The 22,264-nt window shown below is 40.3% G+C and overlaps 1 protein-coding gene across 8 annotated transcripts in view; it reads right to left on the minus strand.

Moving 5' to 3' along the window:
- L3MBTL3 (L3MBTL histone methyl-lysine binding protein 3) overlaps positions 1 to 22,264 on the minus strand; it is a 131,054-nt gene that overhangs the window by 78,893 nt on the left and 29,897 nt on the right. For 5 of the 8 annotated variants that reach the window (XM_033235492.1, XM_033235494.1, XM_033235495.1 and 2 more), the window contains exons 4-12: positions 21,236 to 21,347; positions 20,802 to 20,876; positions 19,220 to 19,379; positions 17,335 to 17,467; positions 15,382 to 15,466; positions 13,167 to 13,258; positions 10,821 to 10,925; positions 4,443 to 4,578; positions 2,522 to 2,613 (exon numbers count right to left, since the gene is read on the minus strand). In XM_033235492.1, the coding sequence (XP_033091383.1) occupies positions 2,522 to 2,613; positions 4,443 to 4,578; positions 10,821 to 10,925; positions 13,167 to 13,258; positions 15,382 to 15,466; positions 17,335 to 17,467; positions 19,220 to 19,379; positions 20,802 to 20,876; positions 21,236 to 21,347 (990 nt within the window). The remainder of the gene's footprint in view (positions 1 to 2,521; positions 2,614 to 4,442; positions 4,579 to 10,820; positions 10,926 to 13,166; positions 13,259 to 15,381; positions 15,467 to 17,334; positions 17,468 to 19,219; positions 19,380 to 20,801; positions 20,877 to 21,235; positions 21,348 to 22,264) is intronic. The other 3 variants (XM_033235497.1, XM_033235499.1, XM_033235500.1) reach the window with 1 other exon arrangement.

Genomic DNA, 22,264 nt, shown 5'->3' on the forward strand with positions numbered 1-22,264 from the left:
GCTGTATTCACATAATTTAAAAATCATATGCCAGTTTCACAGCAGGGTCGCTTTCCAACAAGCAGCAATAAAAAAATAAAAATGCCCTACTGCTACACCCAATTAGCTATCTAGGCCTCAAAATGAAAATATCCATCACCTCACAGAGTTTAAAATAATTAATTTTAACATGTGTTTTGATGCCTTAATTAGAAAACTATAATAGGTAGGCAAGTTTTATTCACCATATAGTTCATATTTTGTCCTTCTTTTCTTGATTACAGACTTAACAATGAAAATTATTCACACAAAGTATGCACTTAATCAAGTTAAAAATGTGCATGAGTCAGTACGAATTCACTCCCACTTCTGAAAATATCTCTCAAAAGAGTACTCTACCGAAAGTAGGTCATCTTCATATATGAAAGGCTGCAAATTATTACAACTTTTACTCAACACTACAGATACATTTTATTCCTAATAGCAGCAAAAGAATTGGCTGTTGATGCACACAGCTATTCAAAATAGTTGGTAACTTAAAGAAATCCACAGATAATCAGTCATTCAGAACATGGAACAAAAACAACAAAAGTTCTGTAAGAGTTAGTGCTTGAGGTTCAGTAATATATAAACATCTCTTACAATCTTTTGTGAGGAATAATATCTTAATCTGTCTCTACATATATATTTATATATGTACACACATATATGTAGAGAATTACATGTCTTCAATTCTAGGGCTCAGAATCAAGCTTATTTGTCTGCAGATATATAGTATACCTAGATACCAATGATGCCAATCACGACACACTACAAGTCATTCCTTCCCTTTAAAAAAAAAAAAACAAATCTCTGTTCAGACTCAATTATACAGGTATTATTCTAACTACTTAGGCAAGATAGATGCTATCTCTCATTTTACTATGATTATACAACCATCATTGTAAAAACTTAGATAGCCGTGTATCTGAAAATGTTAGAATAAGTTGTGTCTGAATGGATGGAACAGGCACTAATGCTATACAGAAGTTTTTACTAAGGATTTAATTACTGAAATTTATCCAAGTTCTGACCATAAATGTTTGAGTATTCTGAGGTAGAGGAATCTAGAAGTGGAAAAAGTGTCTCTTAGATACGAAATGGAGAGCCCAAGAGTAAGTTGTATGCTAGCAATGCACAGAATTTAGGAAGATGGTTCAAGGCAGTTCATCAAATCCCTGACCGAAGTCATCATCAGAGAACCAGACAGGGATTCGGAAACTTGGAGCAGAGACAGCAGGCTGCTAACTTTTCCACTGAACTGACCTTCCTCCCTGGGATAAATTTTGACAGGGAATACCAACTGACAATGCACTGTTACACTTCGGCAATTACACTACCCTCTCAATTAAGATGTTTTAAAATAAAAAGCTGGCCCATTAACACTATTAGTAACCTAAACACACACACACACACACACACACACACGCATGCACACAAACACAATTTGTCAGTTCTCTAATTCAACCTGGTTTGTGTTTGATTAAATCAGAGAACATTTCAGCCATTAGACTGATGCTCTCAAACCAACTGGTTAACAGTGTTTCCCAAATGGAGGATTTTTGGAGTGAGGAGGTTTCTCCTGCTCTTGATATTTATTTATTTCCATTTGGAGGGAATGCTGTTAGTGAAACATTACTGCTTCTCTCCACTGTCTCACTCACTGCTACCTGCCTGGTGACTCTGGGAAGGAGGAACTGATCATACCAGAGAGAAAGCTGGGCTGCCGGGTGCACAGCTTCCACTCTGCTCTTCAAGGATCCAGTGTTCCCCGGGCTTGGGGGATGGGGGTGAAAGGAGAACTAAATCTCTTCAATTCTAGGGCTCAGAATCAAGCTTATGTGTCTGCAGATACAAGACATGCACGTCCTCCAACTTAGCTCTGACCATCTGTAAAGACGGCATTTTGGTTTTCCACTGGCTTGCCCTTTATTCTTTCCAATTAGATCAGAACTTGGGAAAAGAAAAATGTCATGGATCAAGTCTGCCAATGGAGGAACATGTTATGGAAAGTGGGAATACAGGTCAAGAAGTAGAAAAGACACACACGTCCAGATTTTGCTTTTGTTTACTGTAAACAAAGCTATAAACTACAGTGAAAATACATCACAGTCTCTAGTGACCTCCTACATGTAAATTGAAACAGGGCTACCTTCATCTGGCTATGTGAATTCCATTTGAAGAGCACTCCCATATAAGTGATAATAACAATAAAATATCTCAGCCCATTTAGTTTTTTATGCATCTTAATTGTAAATCTCACCTGAATGTTATACTACCTTGTCTTCTACTATGCAGTGAAAGAGACAACCATAATATGGCTATAAAACATATTTATTCATGAAGATTTTAAGCTAATTTTAAACTTTAATTAAGATAAGAGTACTCTATTTACCAAGGCAATACAATTTATTATAGTTCCTTGTTATCACTTGTAACTGATCCTATGAGACACTCAAAAATCTTCTTCCTTTGAAAGAAAACGTGCTTTACATGTACTTACTATATTCTGATTTTCAAACAATGACTTAGGAGCAGCTTGAGCTTTACATGTCTTAAGATAGGTCTGCCAATTGAATTCTTCTTCTTTATACCCTAGAGTAAGCACATATGAACAGACTGATTCAAATATCAAAATATTTTACACTTAGTTTTCCAGTCCCACTTTTATCTCTAACTCTAACATGCCAAAATCAATCAAATGACTTTTTTAATAAACAAAATTTAACTCATAATTCATAACTATGTATATTTAGACTATGTTTATTTTCAACAAACTATTATTATTTTCTAATTCTGAATGAATGGTAACGGATATAAAGAAAAGGAATAAGGAAACAAATACGTATTATACCCAGGGCACTTATTATCAGGGTATTTCTACCAGTATTTAGGTAGAATTCCTCTACAGTATAGATGCTGAACTAGAGTAGTCAAAATTCTTTACTTTTCTCTCACCACTTATAGGAACAAGCGGGAAGTTGGAAATAATAGAAATGAACAGGTAAAATCTTTTTGGCCTATCACTTCAAGAAGGACAATTAAAGGTTTATGAAGTAAGGATGTTGGCAAATTACAGTAAGGGAAATGTCCTCCCTTAATTTTTACAATTTCATTGAAGTTAACATTTCCTTTAAAAAGGAAATTGAGCATCTTATTTTATCTGCGAATATGCTTTCTTTTACATTCATTAAAGTCCAGAAGGCAGCATGAAAAAAACAGCTAATAATTTACCATATATAAGAGATCAATTTGTGAAAAGGCTTACAGATTTTCTTTTTCACCCTCATCTTTTCTATGCGATTTTGTTTAATCCTTCAGCTATCTGAAAATACCACTCTGCCATTATTTTTTCACTTAAAACAAAGGGATGGCTAATGCACTGAAGTCCTGAGATAGGCCAAAAATATCAACCTAGTAACCTTAATTTTTGACATAAAGTAAACAAAAATAAATGTAATGATTGTAAAAGAAGGGAATAAGATATTACTAAATATGGCCGAGCACGGTGGCTTACACCTGTAATCCCAGCACTTTGGGAGGCCGAGGTGGGCAGATCACTTGAGGCCAGAAGTTTGAGACCAGCCTGGCCAACATGGTGAAGCTCTAGCTCTAATAAAAACACAAAAATTAGCCAGGCATGATGGCAGGTGCCTGTAATCCCAGCTACTCGGGAGGCTGAGGTAGGAGAATCGCTTGAACCTTGGAGGCAGTGGCTGCAGTGAGCCAATATCACACCACAGCACTCCAATCTGGGTGACAGAGCAAGACTCCATCTCAAAATAAAAAATGAAGGAATACTTTAGGGAGACAGTGAAAAAGATGATATCTGTTATTCTTGAACTTTGACGTAAACATGAAATAGGAAGATCACTGGGGGACTATAACATAAAGAACTGAAATAGAAGAAAAGTAATTGCTGTGAGTTCAACCCCTGACCTAAGCCAATTTTTAGTGTTATAGTCTTCTTGCCAATCTCCTAAATATTAAAATCTATACAGTCATGCATAATTTCTCAGGATTTTCTATATAATGAAAAACTGATTTGAAAAATTAGTTTAAACCAGTTTACACTAAACTTAGTTATGTAAACTACTTTAAACTAATTTTTCAAATCAGTTTTTTCAAAGATACATGTATTTAATAATAGAAATTTGCAGGTAAACATTATTTGCAGCCAAAGTTGAGTATCAAGCAAATGTTATTTTACATGAAAATAAGCATATGAACATACTTTATTTTCTTAAGTTGGATTCTACTTTTATTTATTTTACTTTAATAAATGTGGTTTCATCATGAATAATAAGGTTAAATTTGTGCCTATCTGAATTTTCATAAAGTCCGAATTCTTAACAATTCTAACGTAGCATGTAAGAAAATGAGTTTTTACTGAATTCAAAATATAAAACAAAAAGTGACAAAACCTTTTGGAGGATGGAGTTTGTGGCCAGTTTTCTCACACCACCCAACTGGGTGGATATCCAGAGCGTCTGCATTCACCCAGAAGTCATAGCAATCAGAATACCCATCAAAGTGAAGCTTTATCCGGTATCCACAAACCTGAAACAGGTAAAACAAGTTGAACTATTTTTTTAAAATCCAGAATATTCATATATATACACAAAAATAAACATGGACACCAGTCATGATATAGTCTTAATGTTAATCAAACCACCCACATTAACAGCAATAAAACTACACAAATACCCAGAATCTAAAGACAAAAGCTATTAAATTGGGAAGAGCTGAGCTGTGGCATTCTGGCAACATCCTCAGTTACATTACAAGCACACGGATGCGGGCAAAGCATAATATCCCAAAAGTGCAGGTCCTTTCTCCACTCCCTGTGTTGTACCAGGATGTGTCCCCAAGGTAAGCTGGAAGGCACACCAGCACAGCACACTCAGCTCTAGCATGGCCCCAAAGTGGATGCTCTGCCCTGCACTGAATGCTGCAGACCACAGCTGGTACATATGCACAGAAGTCAAGTGTTTCTTCTCCACCAAAGCTGGGTTGGAAGGAAGAAAGAAAAGCGCCTCTCCTGGTTTATTACTTGGATGAGACAGGCTCCTAAGAATGCTAGTAAGAACGTACTCTGTATAACACATGCTGTACATATGCCTACAGGGCCCCACTTAGGGACATTCTGAGTTAGAAGGTCATATAGGCTTATGAGACCTGAGCCAGATCATACCCTCCTCTGGGCTTTCAGAGAGAAGGTTCAGCCCCTCGGACTTCTTCCCACTAACACAAGCAGATGTGTTCAGGTAGAAACACATACCACACCAGACCTCTACCCGGTCCGTGAGCATCTGTCCTGCAGAACCCTGAATGATGGACTTAGATCAGAGTGCAGAGCCAGGACAATCAATCCTCAAATAGTGAGGCAGCTGTACAGTTACTGTCATGGAAAGTTCTCTAAAACATATTGCTAAAATTCAAGTGGCAGAACACATAACAGAGAATGAGTTAGTTTAAGAGAAAATTAGACATGTGAGGGTCCACATGTATATTTATGGGTATATGATTATGTATACATATATGTATTATGTGTGTATACATATATAAGTATATGCATTTATATACATACATTAATATACACACATATGCATATATACATAAACACACAGTAAAAAGAAGTCTGGATGAATATTTGCCAAAATGTTAATAATGATTTCTTCTAGGAAGTGGTAGTAAAAAGGAAAGGGCAAAATGGAAACGATGGACTTTTAATATTTTCTCTTATATATCAGTATTTTTTCAATTAAAATGTATTGATACACCACATACATAAAATTTACAACTAAGCTGACTCCCCCCAAAGAGAACAGTCTCTCCATAGAACTCAGATGGAATCCCTGGGAAATACAATCTCTCAAGAAAGGCAGGAGGTACCGCCACTCCCTGCAGCCACCTCATTCAAAGAAGGCTGCTTCTCTCCTCTGACTCACAGTCAGCTGTCTCCGGCCGATCCTAAGAGCTCAGCCCTTTAGTAACTTACAGCCTCTAGTGCCCCGTGGGCACACAGTTCTGAGCTTCTGCTCCCTTGAGCCAAGCTCTCTCTGTTCTCCCCAGTCTCTATCTCAGGCTCACTGGAAAGCTATGCTTTGAGAAAGAATCTCCCGCATCCTCACCCTCCTTGCCCACAGTCATACCGAGCGCGTCCTTCTCAAGCCTTTCCCCAAGGCTGCTCATATTCCCAACTCTACCTCCTGCAGACACAGGAGGGGTTGCTGCCTCCCACCACACCATGGATCCTAGGCCAGTTCTCCTCCGAGGCTCGAGCCACATGGCTGAAGCAACTCTCCTCCTCTTCTTCCCCCATGCTAACCACCCAAACACTTAGCCCTGGCTTATTCTTTTTCTTTCCAACTGAGTACTTTCATCATCCATACGGATGCCTTATCCAATACCCTGGCGTTTTGGCTCCCTTCCTCTCTACTTCAAGCCCTCACTCCCATGAATCTAGTCCCCAACAAGAACTGCTCTGCTTCTTAGTATTACATGTAAAAATCCAACCCTGGGACACATACTCCGATTCCAGTCTGTCAACCCAGTTACCCCCAGCATGCCTCTTCCTCAATCTCAACAGCAACTCTAGTCTCACACTGATCCCTCTACTTTCTCCCTAGCAGCGCCCCTCACCCCAAGTCTTCCTTTTCTAGCAATACCTCAAAAAACATTTTCTTGACAACATTTTAAAATTTCTGCCCTAATATCCTTTGCAAAATATTTGCCTGGTGACAATCCATCATTTCAGGTATCCATCTTGTCTCCACCTAACTGAGTCTAGTAAATGGTGCTGGGAAGGAAAAAATGACATACCGCCAGTCTTTATTATTCGCATATTGTATTCCACATTTGTGAAGTCATCTACTTGATACAATTTATTTGTTACCACAAAATAATACCCACAGTGTTCGTGGACATGCACAGACTGACAACACCTTTGAGTCACTCAACATGCATGTTCCCAGCTGAAGTCAATCAAGAAGGCGCTTTACCTTCTTGTTTCAATTCTCGTACTGGGAACAAGAGTCTTTTGTGTGGTCCGTTTCGTGCCACATGTTCTACATTTTTGTGCTTTTCTTGGGTGATGCTGCTCTTTAAAATGGCCCCTGACACAGTGCTGAGGTGCTGTTTAGTGTCCCTAAGTGCCAAAAGGTTGTGATGTTGCCCTACAGAGAAGAAACTTGCGCTAGATAAGCTTCATCAGGCAGGGGTGATAGTGCTCTTACTTGTGAGTTCAATTTTTAATGAATCAACAATATATATTTAAATGAGGTGTCTTTAAACAGAAACACACATAAAACAAGGTTACATACTGATCAGCAGATGAAAATGTGACCAGAGGCTCACAGGAAGCTAACCCTCTACTTCCCCTAAGAGCAATGGTTCCATACTCGGTAATTTGTGGAGCATAATTACTGCGAATAATGAAAATGAACCAACAAGAATCAACTCCACCTGAATGCTGGGCTCTGCCACTGCCTAGCAATTCTCCTAGATGGTGCTGTCCAACTCCCTCTCCCATTCTTCACTGTGGTCTTTTCAAATCCTCCTCCTCCTCCTTCAGCTTCTAATCCCACTTTCTCCATCCTCACTCTCAGCCAATAATTTGCCTTCTAACCCAAAGAAGATTTCTCAAATGTGTGCCTCCAAACGGACAAGCTCCCCATATCCACAAGCCCTACTTCTTTGCCCCTCCTTCCTGTTATAAAGCAAGAGACTCCTCCCTCTGCCTAAGACTTGGATCTCCACATATATTGTGTGGGTCCCATCTTCTCCCAGGCCTCTTCTCTGAACCTTCCAATACTCTACTTCCTGGTGGCTTCTTCAGAATTCAAATACTATGTTATCTTACCATTGCATTGCAAAGGGGTGGGAAAAAAAAAAAAAAAGAAAGAAAGAAAGGCAAGAAGGGAAGAAGGGGGGGAGGGAGAGAAAAAGAGAAAATTAATGTGAAAAGTAGCAATATGCATCAAAAATTTAAATGTAATTTATATGTCCATACTTTTCACCTGGCAATTCTAGAGATAGATCCTAGACCTACTTACAGATGTAAGAGGATGCTCACTGGACCCTTGTTTTTTTTTTAATTTTTTAATGAAAAAACAAAGCTCACTCAGTTGTTCAATACAACAGCAGTTAAATGAATTAAAGTCAATTCCATAAAATGGAGTACTATCCAATGGTTAAAAAGAATATGTATGCCAGGTGTGGTGGCTCATGCCTGTTATACAAGCACTGTGGGAGGCCAAGATGGGAGGACTGCTTGAGCCCAGGACTTCAAGATCAACCTGGGCAATATTGCAGGACTCCATTTCTAAAAAAAACAAAAATTAGCTGGGCATCAGGTGGTACACGCCTACATGAGAGGTCCCAGCTACACGAGAGGCTGAGATGGGAGGATCGCTTGTGCCCAAAATGTTGGGGCTACAGTGAGGCCATGTTCACGACACTGCACTCTAGCCTCGGTTATAGAGACAGACCCCATCTCAAAAAAAAAAAAAAAGGTGTGTGTGTGTGTGTGTCAAAAACAAAATGCAGTACATATTATTATACACAGAGAAAACATCTGGAAGGCACACAGTCAACTGTTAAGGGTCATGCTCTCTGGGATATGGAATATGGAAGGAAGGAAGGGGGATGGGAAAACACTCTTACACTATTAATAGTTGAAGTTTTCAGAACGAGCAAACATTACTTTTATAATAAAAACTAGGGAAGGTAAAATAAATCTGCAAAAACCAAAAGCTGAAAAACAGACATATATCATAAAAATTCCCTCTCTCTTTTATAGCTAAACTTCTCAGAAGCAGTCTATACTTACTGCTTCCTCACAATCATTTCGTAACACTCAATTCTGTTCCCAAACACTCCAATTGCCCTGGCGCAAGACACAATTCCCTCATGCTCCTTGAGAACAACCACAGCTTCTGACACCGCTGCTTCTTCCCCACTTCAACTGCCCACTCTCCCTGGTTCCTACTGCAGGCCCCTCTCCTGGTTCCTTTCTCTGTCTCTCGCTGTTCCTTTTCAGGATCCTGCTCTATTCTTTCTCCTGCACCATCCTCTTACTTGATGGTATTCTTCAGCGATAGCGACTCACGCGTTGTCCTCTCCCTGGGCAATATCATCCACTTCAAAGGACAAACACAAATCATCCACCAAGAAACTCTGATCCTCCCCTTCCAACTCAAAAGGGTCTTAACAAAAACTCGAGTCCAGGAAGGAGAGAACAGAAAATGTCTGATCAAGTTTGAGAGTGACAATATTCTCACTGTAAATAAAATGTACAAAAATGTTCCACAACAGTTTTCTGATATGAGTAAGAGAATCCAGTTACTTCCTTTCACTACATAATACACGATTACAAGCTGCAAGTTCCTTTAACACTCAGTGCCTCAAGTTTCTCATCTGAAAAATAGGAGGGAATGAGTTCTACTTCAAAAGTTTGTTTTGAGAAGTAGTAAGAGCTAACAGATGGGCCGGGTGCAGTGGCTCACGCCTGTAATCCCAGCACTTTGGGATGCTGAGGCAGGTGGATCGTCTGAGGTCAGGAGTTCAAGACCAGCCTGGCCAACATGGCGAACCTCATCCCTACTAAAAACACAAAAATTAGCCAGGCATACTGGCACATGCCTGTAGTCCCAGCTATTCAGGAGGCTGAGGCAGGAGAATCACTTGAACCCGGGAGGCGGAGGTTGCAGTGAGCCGAGATTGCGCCACTGCACCCCTGCCTGGGTGACAGAGCGAGACTCCATCTCAAAAAAAAAAAAAAAAAAAAAGAGCTAACAGATGAAAAGTACTTCAATAGCCGCAGGCACATAGTATACCCTATGTAACCGTATGTTATCATTGACTGAGGCTGCCATCATCCAGCCACCACATGGTACTGCGTTTTGCAGAAGCCAAGCTTCTTATAAGTTCATTAGGTAATTAAACAATAGCATGATACCTAAAACTAGTACACAAGACTATCTTATTCTTTTGGGAGGAATTTTTTAAATAGACAGAACTCTGGCTCAAGGGAGGGAGCAAGGAGGCTAGCATAGGAGGAAACACATTTTTTAAAGTACTCTCAGTAATATATGTATGAATAATTGACTTGGTCATTGTTTCCTGAAAAATTTCATACAGATACTTTAAAATACTTATATATATATATATATATATATTATATATGTGTGTGTATATATATTATGTGTATATATATATACACATATATTATATATATCTGTTGGTCTGTTCCTTATGTTAAGGAACACAGTAAGGCAAAGGCTATGGAATCAGACAGACATGGGTTCAAATCCTGGTTCTACCATTTTGAAGCTGTGTGGTTACAGTTTTTAAAGCACTCTCAGTAATATATTAGACTGAGATCTATATTTACATATTTGGCTTGGTCATTTTTTTCCTGAAAAATTTCACAGAGATACCTTGAAATACTGAAAAACAAACAAACAAACAAAAAACGTAAGTATCTGTTGGTCTGTTCCTTATGGCAAGGGCTATGGCATCAGACAGACACTAGTTCAAATCCAGGTTCTACCACTTTGAAGCTGTGTGATCTTGTATCTATTACTTCATCACTCTGAGCCTCAGTTCCCTAACCTACAAAACAGAGCTTGAGAAAAACCACAACGTGCACAGGATTCTTACAAAGATTAAACGAAATAATGCACACCAAACAGTAAGCACCGTGCCTGGCATGAAATACAACCAATGGCAGTTTTTCCTCATTTTAAATCCCCATAATCACCATTTTATTTTAAAAATAAAGATGAGGCAAAGCTTACCTCTGCCACGGTGAGGACACAGTACACAGACTGATGCTCAGGATCCACGCCTTCTAATTTCATGCCAACTTTGAATCCATTTTTGTTATATGGAAAGGACTGGTGCTAAAATGCAAAATGACAGCAGCCTTAGTCCCTTATCCCAAAGGCCTACTTAAAAATGTAAATAGTTACCATTTTTAAAATAAAGACTATTTAACCAAATACATACTTTCTAAAAATCCACAGAAAAAGAATCAATAAAAAACCCAATGAAAAAATGGAACAAGGCCATAAATAGATCCTAGGAAAGGAAATGTAATGCCATATACCCTTTGTGTTTTACATATTTGAAAAGATGTTCGACCTCATGCAGAAGAGACATACAAAGTAAAATTACACTAAGATACGTTTCACCTGTCAGGCTGATAAAGATCAAAAAATTTGACAACACTGTGTTGGTAAAGCTGTAGGAAAACAGATACATGCACACATCACTAGGAAGAATGAAAATTGGTACAACCTTTAGCAATTTCATAATATCAATCAAAAAATTCTTTTTGACACAACAATTCTAATTCCAGGAAATTATCCAAGGGATACTCACACATGTGAAAAATGACTGGTATAGAAGATTATTCACCAAAGCAGACAGCAAAAGATTTGAAAGTATGTATGTATGTACATGCAAATCAATAGGGAGCAACCTAAATGATTACAGAACAGGCCTAAGATGGAATACTATGTATGGCTATAAAAGAATGGTGAAGAGATTCATGACTCAGGATGGAATCATCCTCAAACTGTCAAGTTAAACAAAAAAAGCAAAGTCCAAAAAGTATACAACATATGTTATCATTTGGTTTAAGACAGAAAGGGAAGGATCTCTGTGTGTGTGTGTGTGTGTATATATATATATATACACACACACATTGCTTATATGAACATATAATTTTCTAGGAAGGGAATATAAGAACTGGTAACACTGGTTACTTCCGGCTAGGCAAACCTGGTGCCTGGGGGACAGCACTATGAGAGACATTCTTTATACTATCGTAGTACTTTTATATTTTGAATCACATGCATTCATTACTGATTCAAGGAATTAGCCACATTTAAACTTTTTTTAATGTAAAAAAGTCTATTCTCTAAAGGACCAAAGCTACAGAAAATAATTACAGAGAACAAGTGTACATGTAATTACTACTACATTTAAATCAAATATTCTTAATGTAGATGTATCATCCTAACATTGACTATTCATCACTTTTTAAAAGCTTGCTATGTTCATACCTACATAAAAATACACCTATAGCCGATTAATTACATACCATGATTAAATATAATGAAATAATTTAAACCAAGGGTTAGCAAACGCCAGTCTGTGGGTCAAACCCAGCGCACCATGAGTTTTATAAACAGTCTTACTGGAACATAGCGATGCCCACTTGTCTACATATTCTCTATGGCTGCTTTTGTGCTACGACGACCTAACTGAGTTGCTGCAACAGAGGCCACATGCTCTGAAATGCCTAACATATTTACTATCTGACCCTTTACCAAAAAAGTTTACCAACCCTTGTTTTTTTGTGTGTGTGTTTTTTTATTTGTTTTGAGACAGGGTCTTGCTCTGTTGTCCAGGCTACAGTACAGTGGCAGGATCGTAGCTCACTGCAACTTTGAACACCATGCTTGGCTATATTTTAATTAATTTATTTTTTTTTAGAGGTAGGGTCTCACTATGTTGCTCAGACTGGTCTCGAACTCCTGGCCTCAAGTGATCCTACTGCCTCAACTTCCCAAAGTGATGAGATTGCAGGCAGGCGTGTGCCACTGCACCAGGACCCCAACCCTTGGTTTAGTCCAGGGACATCGACTGCTACTCAGAACTACATTTGATATCTATATTGTTAACTGATTTTAAATCACTTATGATAAAATACTTTTATTGTAGCTAATATAATATAGTGACCCATTTTTAGATGTTTTGTTGTGATAGTATGTAAATTGTAGTAACTCATTTTTCATCTCTCAAAGCCACAATCTTGTCGTGAAATTTCCTAAGATTTTTTTCTTCATCTGCTAGTTTTTCACGGTAGTATTAGTACCCTGTTAAAATTCATGATCGCAAGCTCATCAAATGCTGAGAGAAAAGAGCACACATGTGTCAGTGTGCACCCACACATGTGGCATGGGGAAGGTACGCACATGTCAATGTTAACTGCCCTCCATATAAACACACGCATGAAAAACTGTATCCTGAAAAAATGATCTCAAGTCAAATTTCAGTGGAAACAACAATCCTAATTCAGGCTGGGATCCCAGCTCCTGTGCCCTTACAGATCATGTCTCTAGAAGGGCCCATACCTCCTTGAACAGCTTCGCTGGCACTGCCACAGCTTTCTCCTCTTCCAGGTAGGATGCCCAGCACCATGCTTTCTTTCCTTTAGGAGGCAAACCTGAAAGGCAAGCGAAACTGAAATGACAGAATTTCCAAATCCAAGCCAGCAGTGCTTCATCTGTGAACTCACACTTCCCTGACTGATACTCTGCCTGGCTCTTCTCTGACTTCCAGGGCTGGTATCTCTCAGTCTCTCTTCCTGGCTCCTCTTCCCAAGAACCAAGATAAAAATCGAACTGTGGTTTGCACCCTTAGTGAGGAGGGTAGGACATGGAAGTGGAAGAACTTAGAATAAAGGAAGAAGACAGCAGGAAGTCAAGACAAAACACTACCACAGAAGCTATAGGAAGGGGGAGCTTCTAGAAGTAGGCTGCTCAAAATATTTTCCCTAAGAGATCAAGAAGTTGAGGACTGTGGAAAGGCCAGTGCATTGAATGGCTGCTAATCTTGAAAAGGAAGGAAAACAATCAATATAGTGAGAGGCAGATTTTTAGGTGCAAAAATAATGCATAAGTGATAAAAATAATGGAGGCACTTAATATTCGTTTTATATATTTTGGATTAATTAGAAAAAGACTGGAAATGAAGGAAAAATATAATAGCCTGATGCGGGCAAAGTTGAGAGAAAGGTACTTTGGGGATGAGACTGGAACAGGCTAAGGCAGAGTACACAAAGAGAAGAAAAAAATCGGAAAACTTATGGGAAAAATGTGACTGGAGGAACAAGGTCCCAGAAGAGCCAGGGGCCTGGAAGTTCATCCGGGGTAAAAAAGAAGGGCAAGGGAAAGGATGGTGAAAGAAACAGACATTTCGAGGCAGAGTGCAGAGGAACTGAGGAATTTACACCCTTCATCTCAGTGACATAAAATAGAAGGTCAGCTCTGAAAAGACACAAAAGTTAAGCTGCCTGCCTGGGGCAGGTGGGGCTATTTGCAATTTTTTAAGGAATTAACAGAACAAGGCTAGAATGCACCCCAGCACCGAGGAAGAGCGCGTGGTTCATGGCCCTGGTTTGTCAGGACAGTATGACAGTGCAGGCTGTGAGCTAAGGCAGGCAAGGGGATAGAGCCTAGTGGGGGACACCCCCCAGGGCCTCTATGGAAGTGACTCAAGGTCCACACAGAATAAGCAGAAAAGTACGTCGAGACAAATACTAAAGGGAAGGGCCTCAGGGCCAGCTTCCTTCTGGAAATAAAATGCTGCATGAGGAACAATGGAACAAACAAAAAAAAGGGCCAGGGAAGGTGGCTCGCGCCTGTAATCCCAGCACTTTGGGAGGCAGACCCGGGCAGATGGCTTGAGGTTAGGAGTTCGACACCAGCCTGGCCAATATGATGAAACCCCATCTCTACTAAAAATACAAAAATTAGCCAGGCGTGGTGGTGCACAACTGTAATCCCAGCTACTTGGGAGGCTCTGGAAGGGGAATCACGTGAACGCAGGAGGTGGAGGCTGTTGTGAGCCAAGATTGCGCTGCCATACTTCAGCCTGGGTGACAGAGTGAGAATCCATCTCAAAAACAGAGGGGAGGGGAGGGGAGGGGAGGGGAGGGGAGGGGAGGGGAGGGGAGGGGAGGGGAGAAGGAAAATAACAGGTTCCATGCCAGAAGCTCGTATTTTGAGAGGGAACATTAAAAACCTAACACTGTGGGAAATGAACAAGAACAGAGGTTTTAGTAAAGAAGCAGAGGCAAGAAACACCTACTTGATGAGGGGGACAGAGAGAGAGAGGGAGAGAGAGAGGGAGAGAGAGAGGGAGGGAAGGAGGGAGATGGGGAAAGGGGGACAGAGGGAGGGAGGGAGGGAGGGAGAGACGAAGAGAGGGAGAAGGGAGGGGGGAGGGAGACAGGGAGGGGGGAGGGAGACGGGGGAGGGAAGGAGGGGGGAGGGAAGGAGGGAGAGAGGGAGAAGGGAGGGAGGCAGAAAGGGATGGGGGGAGAGAGCAAGAAAGGGAGGGAGGGAGGGAGGAAGGAAGACAGTTCTCATCCTTACCCTGAAACCACTTGAAAGTTATGAATTTTCATTTTTTTCCTTATCCTCAAAATCTCAATCTTTATTGACAAAACGGAATCAAAGAAAATCCTGAAGTAATACTTTAACTGCCATGACTAAAATTTCCACCTGTGTGAACCATTTTCAATTCCATAAAGTTACAGGTAAGACTTTATTTTCATCAGCTCACCCTGCTTTAATACAGCCGAATCCCCTCGTCTTTTCCTCCGCGCTCTCTGCGAACCCCTCAAGATTCTTACATCTTGTTTGTTCTCCTACAAAAAGAAAGGAAAATTATGACTTTACAGTTCAAGAAATTGGCACCAGTGAATAGTTAGAGAGCTGTCAGAAAGCACTTTTTCTGTTGTTCTTTTCTTCAGTTCTACTTTATAACTTTTAAGGAAAGAAAGAATATAGTTCATTTGAAAACTGTGTTGCTTTTGGCCTGAGGTTACTGTAAAATAAGACCGTATCCATGTATTACCCACTGGAAGGGCATGGACACCGCTCCCCGCTCCTTGAAACACTTGCGCCCTCAACTGCGTGACCACTCCACTCTGATTTTCCTCACGCCTCACTGGCACCGCTTTGTCTCCTCTGCTGATGTCTCCTCCAATCCAGTTCCCTTCTCTACCCTTTCTAGTCCCTTTCCCTGGGTTTTCAAGGTCATTTTATAGGCCAGATACTCTCAATCCACATCCCCAGCTTCCTCTTTCTGACTCCATGTGGCTGTACACAAATGCCTACTTGGGCTCTTCATCTGGATAGTTAATCAGCATCTCAAACCCATCATGGCCAAAGGACTCTTTGTTCTGCACTCCACCCTCATCTTACCATTCTCAGTAAGAGACATGATTATCCAGCCAATTGTGAAAGCCAAAATTCTAAGCGTTATCCCTGATTTTTCTCTTTTCCTCACACACTCTGACAACCCTACCTCTACTGATTCCCAAATCCACAGACTTCCATCTTCTTTAGCCTTCTTACAGGTCTAGTGCAATAAACTCCTAACTGGTTTCCCTGATTCCACTCAGGGCTACAGTGGTCATTTAAAACATACATCATATCAAAGCATTCCCTTGTCTTAACTTTCCGGAGGCTTCCCCTGAAACTCAGAATACAGTGAACACCCATGACTCTTGTTTACCATAAAACCCTACATGCCCTGGGCCACACGTACCTCTTCAACTTCATCTTACTCCATCCTCTCCTAAACTACAGTGACCAGACTTTCTTTTATTTCCTCGAACAGAACATGCTGTGCAAGTTCTTACCTTGAGGACTTTTCCTCCGGAAGTTCTACTACCCACAAGATGCCTCACCCTTAACTTCACATAGCTGGCTCCTCTTCATTAATCAGATCATGCCGCTCATGTCATTGTCTTTGGGAGGGCTCCCTGACAACCCGACCTAGAACCGTCAGCCTATCCTAACGCCCTATTTTAATTCTCAGCGTAGCACTTATCACTAGGTGACATTTCTCCTGTTCACTTTGTTTGTAGATTAAATACCCCCTAAACAAGAATGCAGTGTCTCTGCCAGGAGAGACTCTGTCATCTATCTGTCTTATGTATCCCTGTATTCTCAGCTCCCAGCACAGTGACTCGCAAGTAACTACTGTATAGTACCGATCTTAAGGGAAATGTTTCCAGATCTCAAAGTTCCCTTTTCCTATAGAACCATTAATAGATGCTTTAGGAATATGATATTTATGTTTTAATTCACACATTTTGAATGGCTTTTCCCCAAATAGACTTCATATTTATGTGCCATTTTTTAACCACTCAGATAGTTTTATGAGATCTGTCTGCAATTTAATGAAATTGGATTGGCATTTTGTTGTCAAGAGGAATTTAAGATTCATCTACAAGACTGAATGTGTTTAAACGTTCCCTTTCACCCTAGCACTAAATTTCAAGACATCCTACTTTTTCACCCTGAAAGATACTATTGTTTATGATTCCCATTTTGAGATCAGGACAGCGAGGTGCAGAGAGGCCACATAACTTGCTGACAGTAACACAGATAGTCCTGGAAGCCACATGTGAACTCAGTGGGCTCTAGAGCAGTGCTTGTGACTGTGATGCTACCCACTAAAGACGCATGCATCCCTGCACTCCTGGTGTCAGGCAGAGGCACTCACCATTTCATCATCTCTCTCTTCTCCATCCTCCTTGGGGTCCACTTTCAGAGATAATTTTGGTTTTTTCTTCCGACTACACTTAGGATCTTCTTCCTCGTTGTCTTCTTCTATGTCCCTTTCTTCCTTCTGATCTCTGTTGTGTTTATAAACCCAAAATAGTGACAAGAGATAATACCTATCAAACATCTACTTGTTGATCATCAATGCAACAATCATTAAAAAAAAAAAAAAACACCCTCCAAAGGAAAAATCTTTAACTACCAGGAGAAATCTGTAGGCATGAGACTATCATATATCAGGAACACTGAAAACCACTATTACATATGACATCTGTCAGGGCAGAAAATGAAAATTACCCTGTATATTAATTTCAAAAAGGGGCCAGCGATATGTATGAAATAGGTTCTAACAAGTTATTTGTCTGTCCCATCTACCATCTATACTAATAAAAGAATTATTTAGAGACATTTGTTTTCAGGGTCAAACAAGGATCTAGCAGTTATTAAGAATGAAAAATCCGGCCGGGCGCGGTGGCTCAAGCCTGTAATCCCAGCACTTTGGGAGGCCGAGACGGGCGGATCACGAGGTCAGGAGATCGAGACCATCCTGGCGAACACTGTGAAACCCCGTGTCTACTAAAAAAAAAAATACAAAAAACCAGCCGGGCGAGGTGGCGGGCGTCTGTAGTCCCAGCTACTCGGGAGGCTGAGCCAGGAGAATGGCGTGAACCCGGGAGGCGGAGCTTGCAGTGAGCTGAGATTCGGCCACTGCACTCCAGCCCCAGCGACAGAGCAAGACTCCGTCTCAAAAAAAAAAAAAAAAAAGAAAAATCCAACCGAAAAAAGGCGAAGTGTAACTCTGTGAAACATCAGTTAGCCAAGAAAAACAAGACAGTTCCAGCTGGGTGCAGTGGTTCATGCCTGTAATCCCAGCACTTTGGGAGGCTGAGGCGGGCGGGTCATGAGGTCAGGAGATCAAGACCATCCTGGTTAATATGATGAAACCCCATCTCTACTAAAATACAAAAAACTAGCTGGGTGTGGTGGCATGTGCCTGTAGTCCCAGCCATTCAGGAGGCTGAGGCTGGGGAATCGCTTGATCCTGGGAATGTGGAGGCTGCAGTGAGCCGAGATCACGCCACTGCACTCCAGCCTGGCGACAAGCTAAGATTCTGTCTCAAAAAAAAGAAAAACAAGACAGTTCCCAAGCCTGTGCTGATTAAAATACATGGGAAATGCACTAAAATATAAATGTCCAGTCATTTCTTTGTAGTATACAATGATATGCAAGAAAAACACCTGCTTGGCGGTAAGCTGAACTTTGTCAGACAGTCCCCAGATGGGAAGGTCACACATCACTGCCAATCACAGCTGATACCGCTGTCTCATAATCCTCAGTCCACACCTTCAGATCATCAGTGACACAACTCACTACACTCTTCCCTATGGCCATTTCCACTCAGGTGATTACAAATCAGTGGAAGCTTTATGCCATATGTGGAGTTTTAGCCGAGTTACCTAAGAATTCCCAAAATATAAACAAAACTATGTTTTTATAAATGTGTCATCAAAATGTGTATGTAGCCCAGAAAAAACTAAATACTCTTAGCTGAAGAACAATCAAATGAATGGAAATGGAAGACTGAAGACAGACGCAGAGGCTGTTTTGCAGGCAGAATGTTAGTAATACAACTCAGACCAGGCATGACAGACGTCACCAGGTCCCATATAGGGGTTAGGGCCCATGTGGCCCTAAAGGAAAAGTCTCTGGGAAAAAGGTATCAATAGGTGACCAATGTCAGAGAGCATCAAACTTCTATATTCTCAGGCACCATGACTTTGGACTCTAAAACTCATTTTATAGATGGAATGGGGAAAAAACCTACTTATCTTTGATGTGCCGAACACAATTCTGGCTGCAATAGTTTCCTCCAGAAAGACACTCATCTACGTTGCCATACTGACAACAGTTCTCACAGAACTGAAGCCCTTCTACTTTCACTGGATCCTTCAACCTGAAAGGCACCCCAGTCTTCTCTGAAAAGACTAAAAGATGAAAAGAAGAAATGCAAATTAAAAGCATGACAGAAGACATTCTAAAATACAATTAAACTTTTTCTTCTAATAATTTTGTTAGCAACACAATAAAGAATAGTGTTTGTTGAATGAATGAATGATCAAATGATAGTGTTTTTGCAGGGTACGGGCTCTGTAAAAATCACTCAACTCATTCAAATAATGAAAAAATATTCTGCAGAAAGGATAAACAAAAGCTTGCCCAAGGCTTTTCTACAGAGTTCAAAGTAAAATGAAGAAAATTTCATTAGTCACTAAATTCAGAAGACGTATATATCGATCTATAAAATCCTCTTCTATATTTGTATCTTCCAGAAAATTTCAAAAGATCATCTTTTATTTCACATTTACAATCTGTTGATGAATGATTTTGTTTCACTTAATTGGCTAAATCAACATCTCATCTATTACGCTTTCAATGTAGTACATTTCCTGAATCAAATTGTGTATCCAAATTGTGTAGAAACTCATAACTCCTTTTGCCTGAATTGTTAGGCTAATCATTCATTCAGCCAACGGTTATTAGGCACCAATTTATTCTAGACATTAATAATGACAGTAGAGACCTTGCCCAAGAGAGCTCACAGTCTAGAAGGGAAGAGAGGCAAGAAAACCAGTATTTATAATAAAATGTGATACATGCAATACTAGAGGCATAAGCAACGTCCACAAGTAGTACAGAAGAAGTGATTCATTCAGCCTAGGGTAAGGTCAGAGAAGGATTTTCTGATAGAAAGCCTCAACAGGGTTTTGAAGGCCAAAGAGGAATTTACCAACTGGACAAAGAGAGAAATGGCGTTTGAGCCAGAAAAAGCAGCATGAGTAAAGGCAAGAAAGCATGAAACCACATGATGTGTTGGGAAAATTACACATAATTCTGTGCTGCTGGCACTGCCAGGACACAACATACAAAGAAGGAAATGGAGACTGAGGAGACAAAGCGAGCAGGGAGGTGCACACAGCACCCAGATCTTTGTATGTTCTGCTAAAAAGGCAATGAGAAATCAGTGAAGTGTCAGATAAGCAATCTATTTAAGTTCCTCTGGCTTCAAGGTGCAGGACCAATTGGAAGGGGATAAAATTAGAAGCAGACATCTGCAACAGCTCAGATGAGAGTTGAGAAGAGCCTACATTAAGGCTGTGGCAAAGATCATAGGTAGAAAAGGCCAGATCTGAGACATATTAGGAAATAAAAATCAAGAGGTATAAGTAACAGGATATGGGGATGGGAAGAACAAATTCAGGATGACTCCTATATTTCTTTCTTGCCCACTGGGTGGATGGTGCTATTGTCAACTGCAATACGGGTTAGGGAAGAAAGAGCAGCTTTGGGGGGAGGGGAGAAAGAAACAGAAAATGAATTGCATTTCAGACATGTGGAGTTTGAGGTACCTGTGGGACATCCAGGTGGAGATGTCCAGTAGGCAGGTGGAAATACGGGCCTGGAGCTCGGGGGAGAGGTCGGGGCTGGAGATGTAGATTTAGGAGTCATCAGCATATAGGTGTTAGTTACAACCATCGGAGTAGATGAGAAAAAAAGTGGCAGGCTTTTGGCTAAATCACCTGCGTAGGCTACAGCATGGATTTACTTAATTTCCAACTAACCTTGTGCTACTACAGATCTGGCATTAGGAAAGAAGACAGTTTATAGTTATTTTAAAACATAAAAGCTGGCTCCTATCAGTTTCATTATAGAAATTTACCTAACAACATGAGGGATAAAAAGTACCCAGGGCCTTCAAAGTTCCAGCCTATTATAAAATTTTAGATATTCTTATTTCGAATCTTTCAAAAGCAAGAAATAAAATGCAGATACCCATCCTTACCTTCCTGAGCAGTTGGTACCATCCAAGTGGTGGTAGCAGTTGCTTTTTTAACATTTTCCATCTCATTCTCATCTGTAATAACTTCCAAGGCTCCAAACTCATTTACCCGAAACTAGCGACAACAGAGCAGAAAGAGGCAAAATTTACAAAAGTGCTCAGGAAAGTCATTAATTATTTAATGGCTGACACATATAGTCTTCAAGCAAATTAATTACATGTTAAAAGTTAATTTAGACAATTATATCCTGATAAGTCTCCCACCAATACTAAGACCTTTGCATTTTACTAGTTTTGGAATTCAAGGAAGGAGAACAGAACAAAGCAGCAAGGTCTGCTGAAGGATATCAACAACCCTGCTCTGCCCTGTCCTATAGAGTTGGCAGTTTACCTGATGGGCTATCATTTCGAACACATTTTGTGTGTGTGTGTGTGTGTGTGTGTGTGCGAGCGCGCATGTGTGTTTTAACTAAAACTTATTTTTTCTTATGTCATATTTTTTCTTATTTAAAAATCACATTTAGTAAAAGGAAAATTACTCTTTTCCCAGGAATCAATTTGTCTTGCCCAAGCTCACCCAGTTTGGAGAGAAGGAATATCCCTATGCCAGAAATAATGGCCTGGACATCCTTTTCCTTATAATCCAAGACGTGAGCACAGAAGGTTGAAGCATGAGCCACATGATCCCAATGCCATACTTCCTCTTTCTTTCACTGCTCTTTAGAATTCTGCATTATCTTCACTTATAGTCCTCTAAAATAACTGAAAATTTCTCTGGGAGCTGAACAAGTAGTCTACCAGCTACATGCCGATTTTATCACTAAAAAGCAAGAGCATCTTGATTTCACGGACATTCCCATTCCAAATACTGAAAATTTCCTTTCACCTGACAGAAAGCTTCAAACAAAATAGGTTTCTACAACGACCTGGTTGTACTGTATGTATGCATTGAAGGCTTAGCCATTACCTACATGTGGAGACCCTATTCTCTCTGAAACAGCGAGGTTTACTCACACATTCATGAGTTTCAAG

This window comes from Trachypithecus francoisi, unplaced genomic scaffold, assembly GCF_009764315.1.
Source record: "Trachypithecus francoisi isolate TF-2019V2 unplaced genomic scaffold, Tfra_2.0 Lachesis_group15, whole genome shotgun sequence".
Taxonomy (NCBI): domain Eukaryota; kingdom Metazoa; phylum Chordata; class Mammalia; order Primates; family Cercopithecidae; genus Trachypithecus; species Trachypithecus francoisi.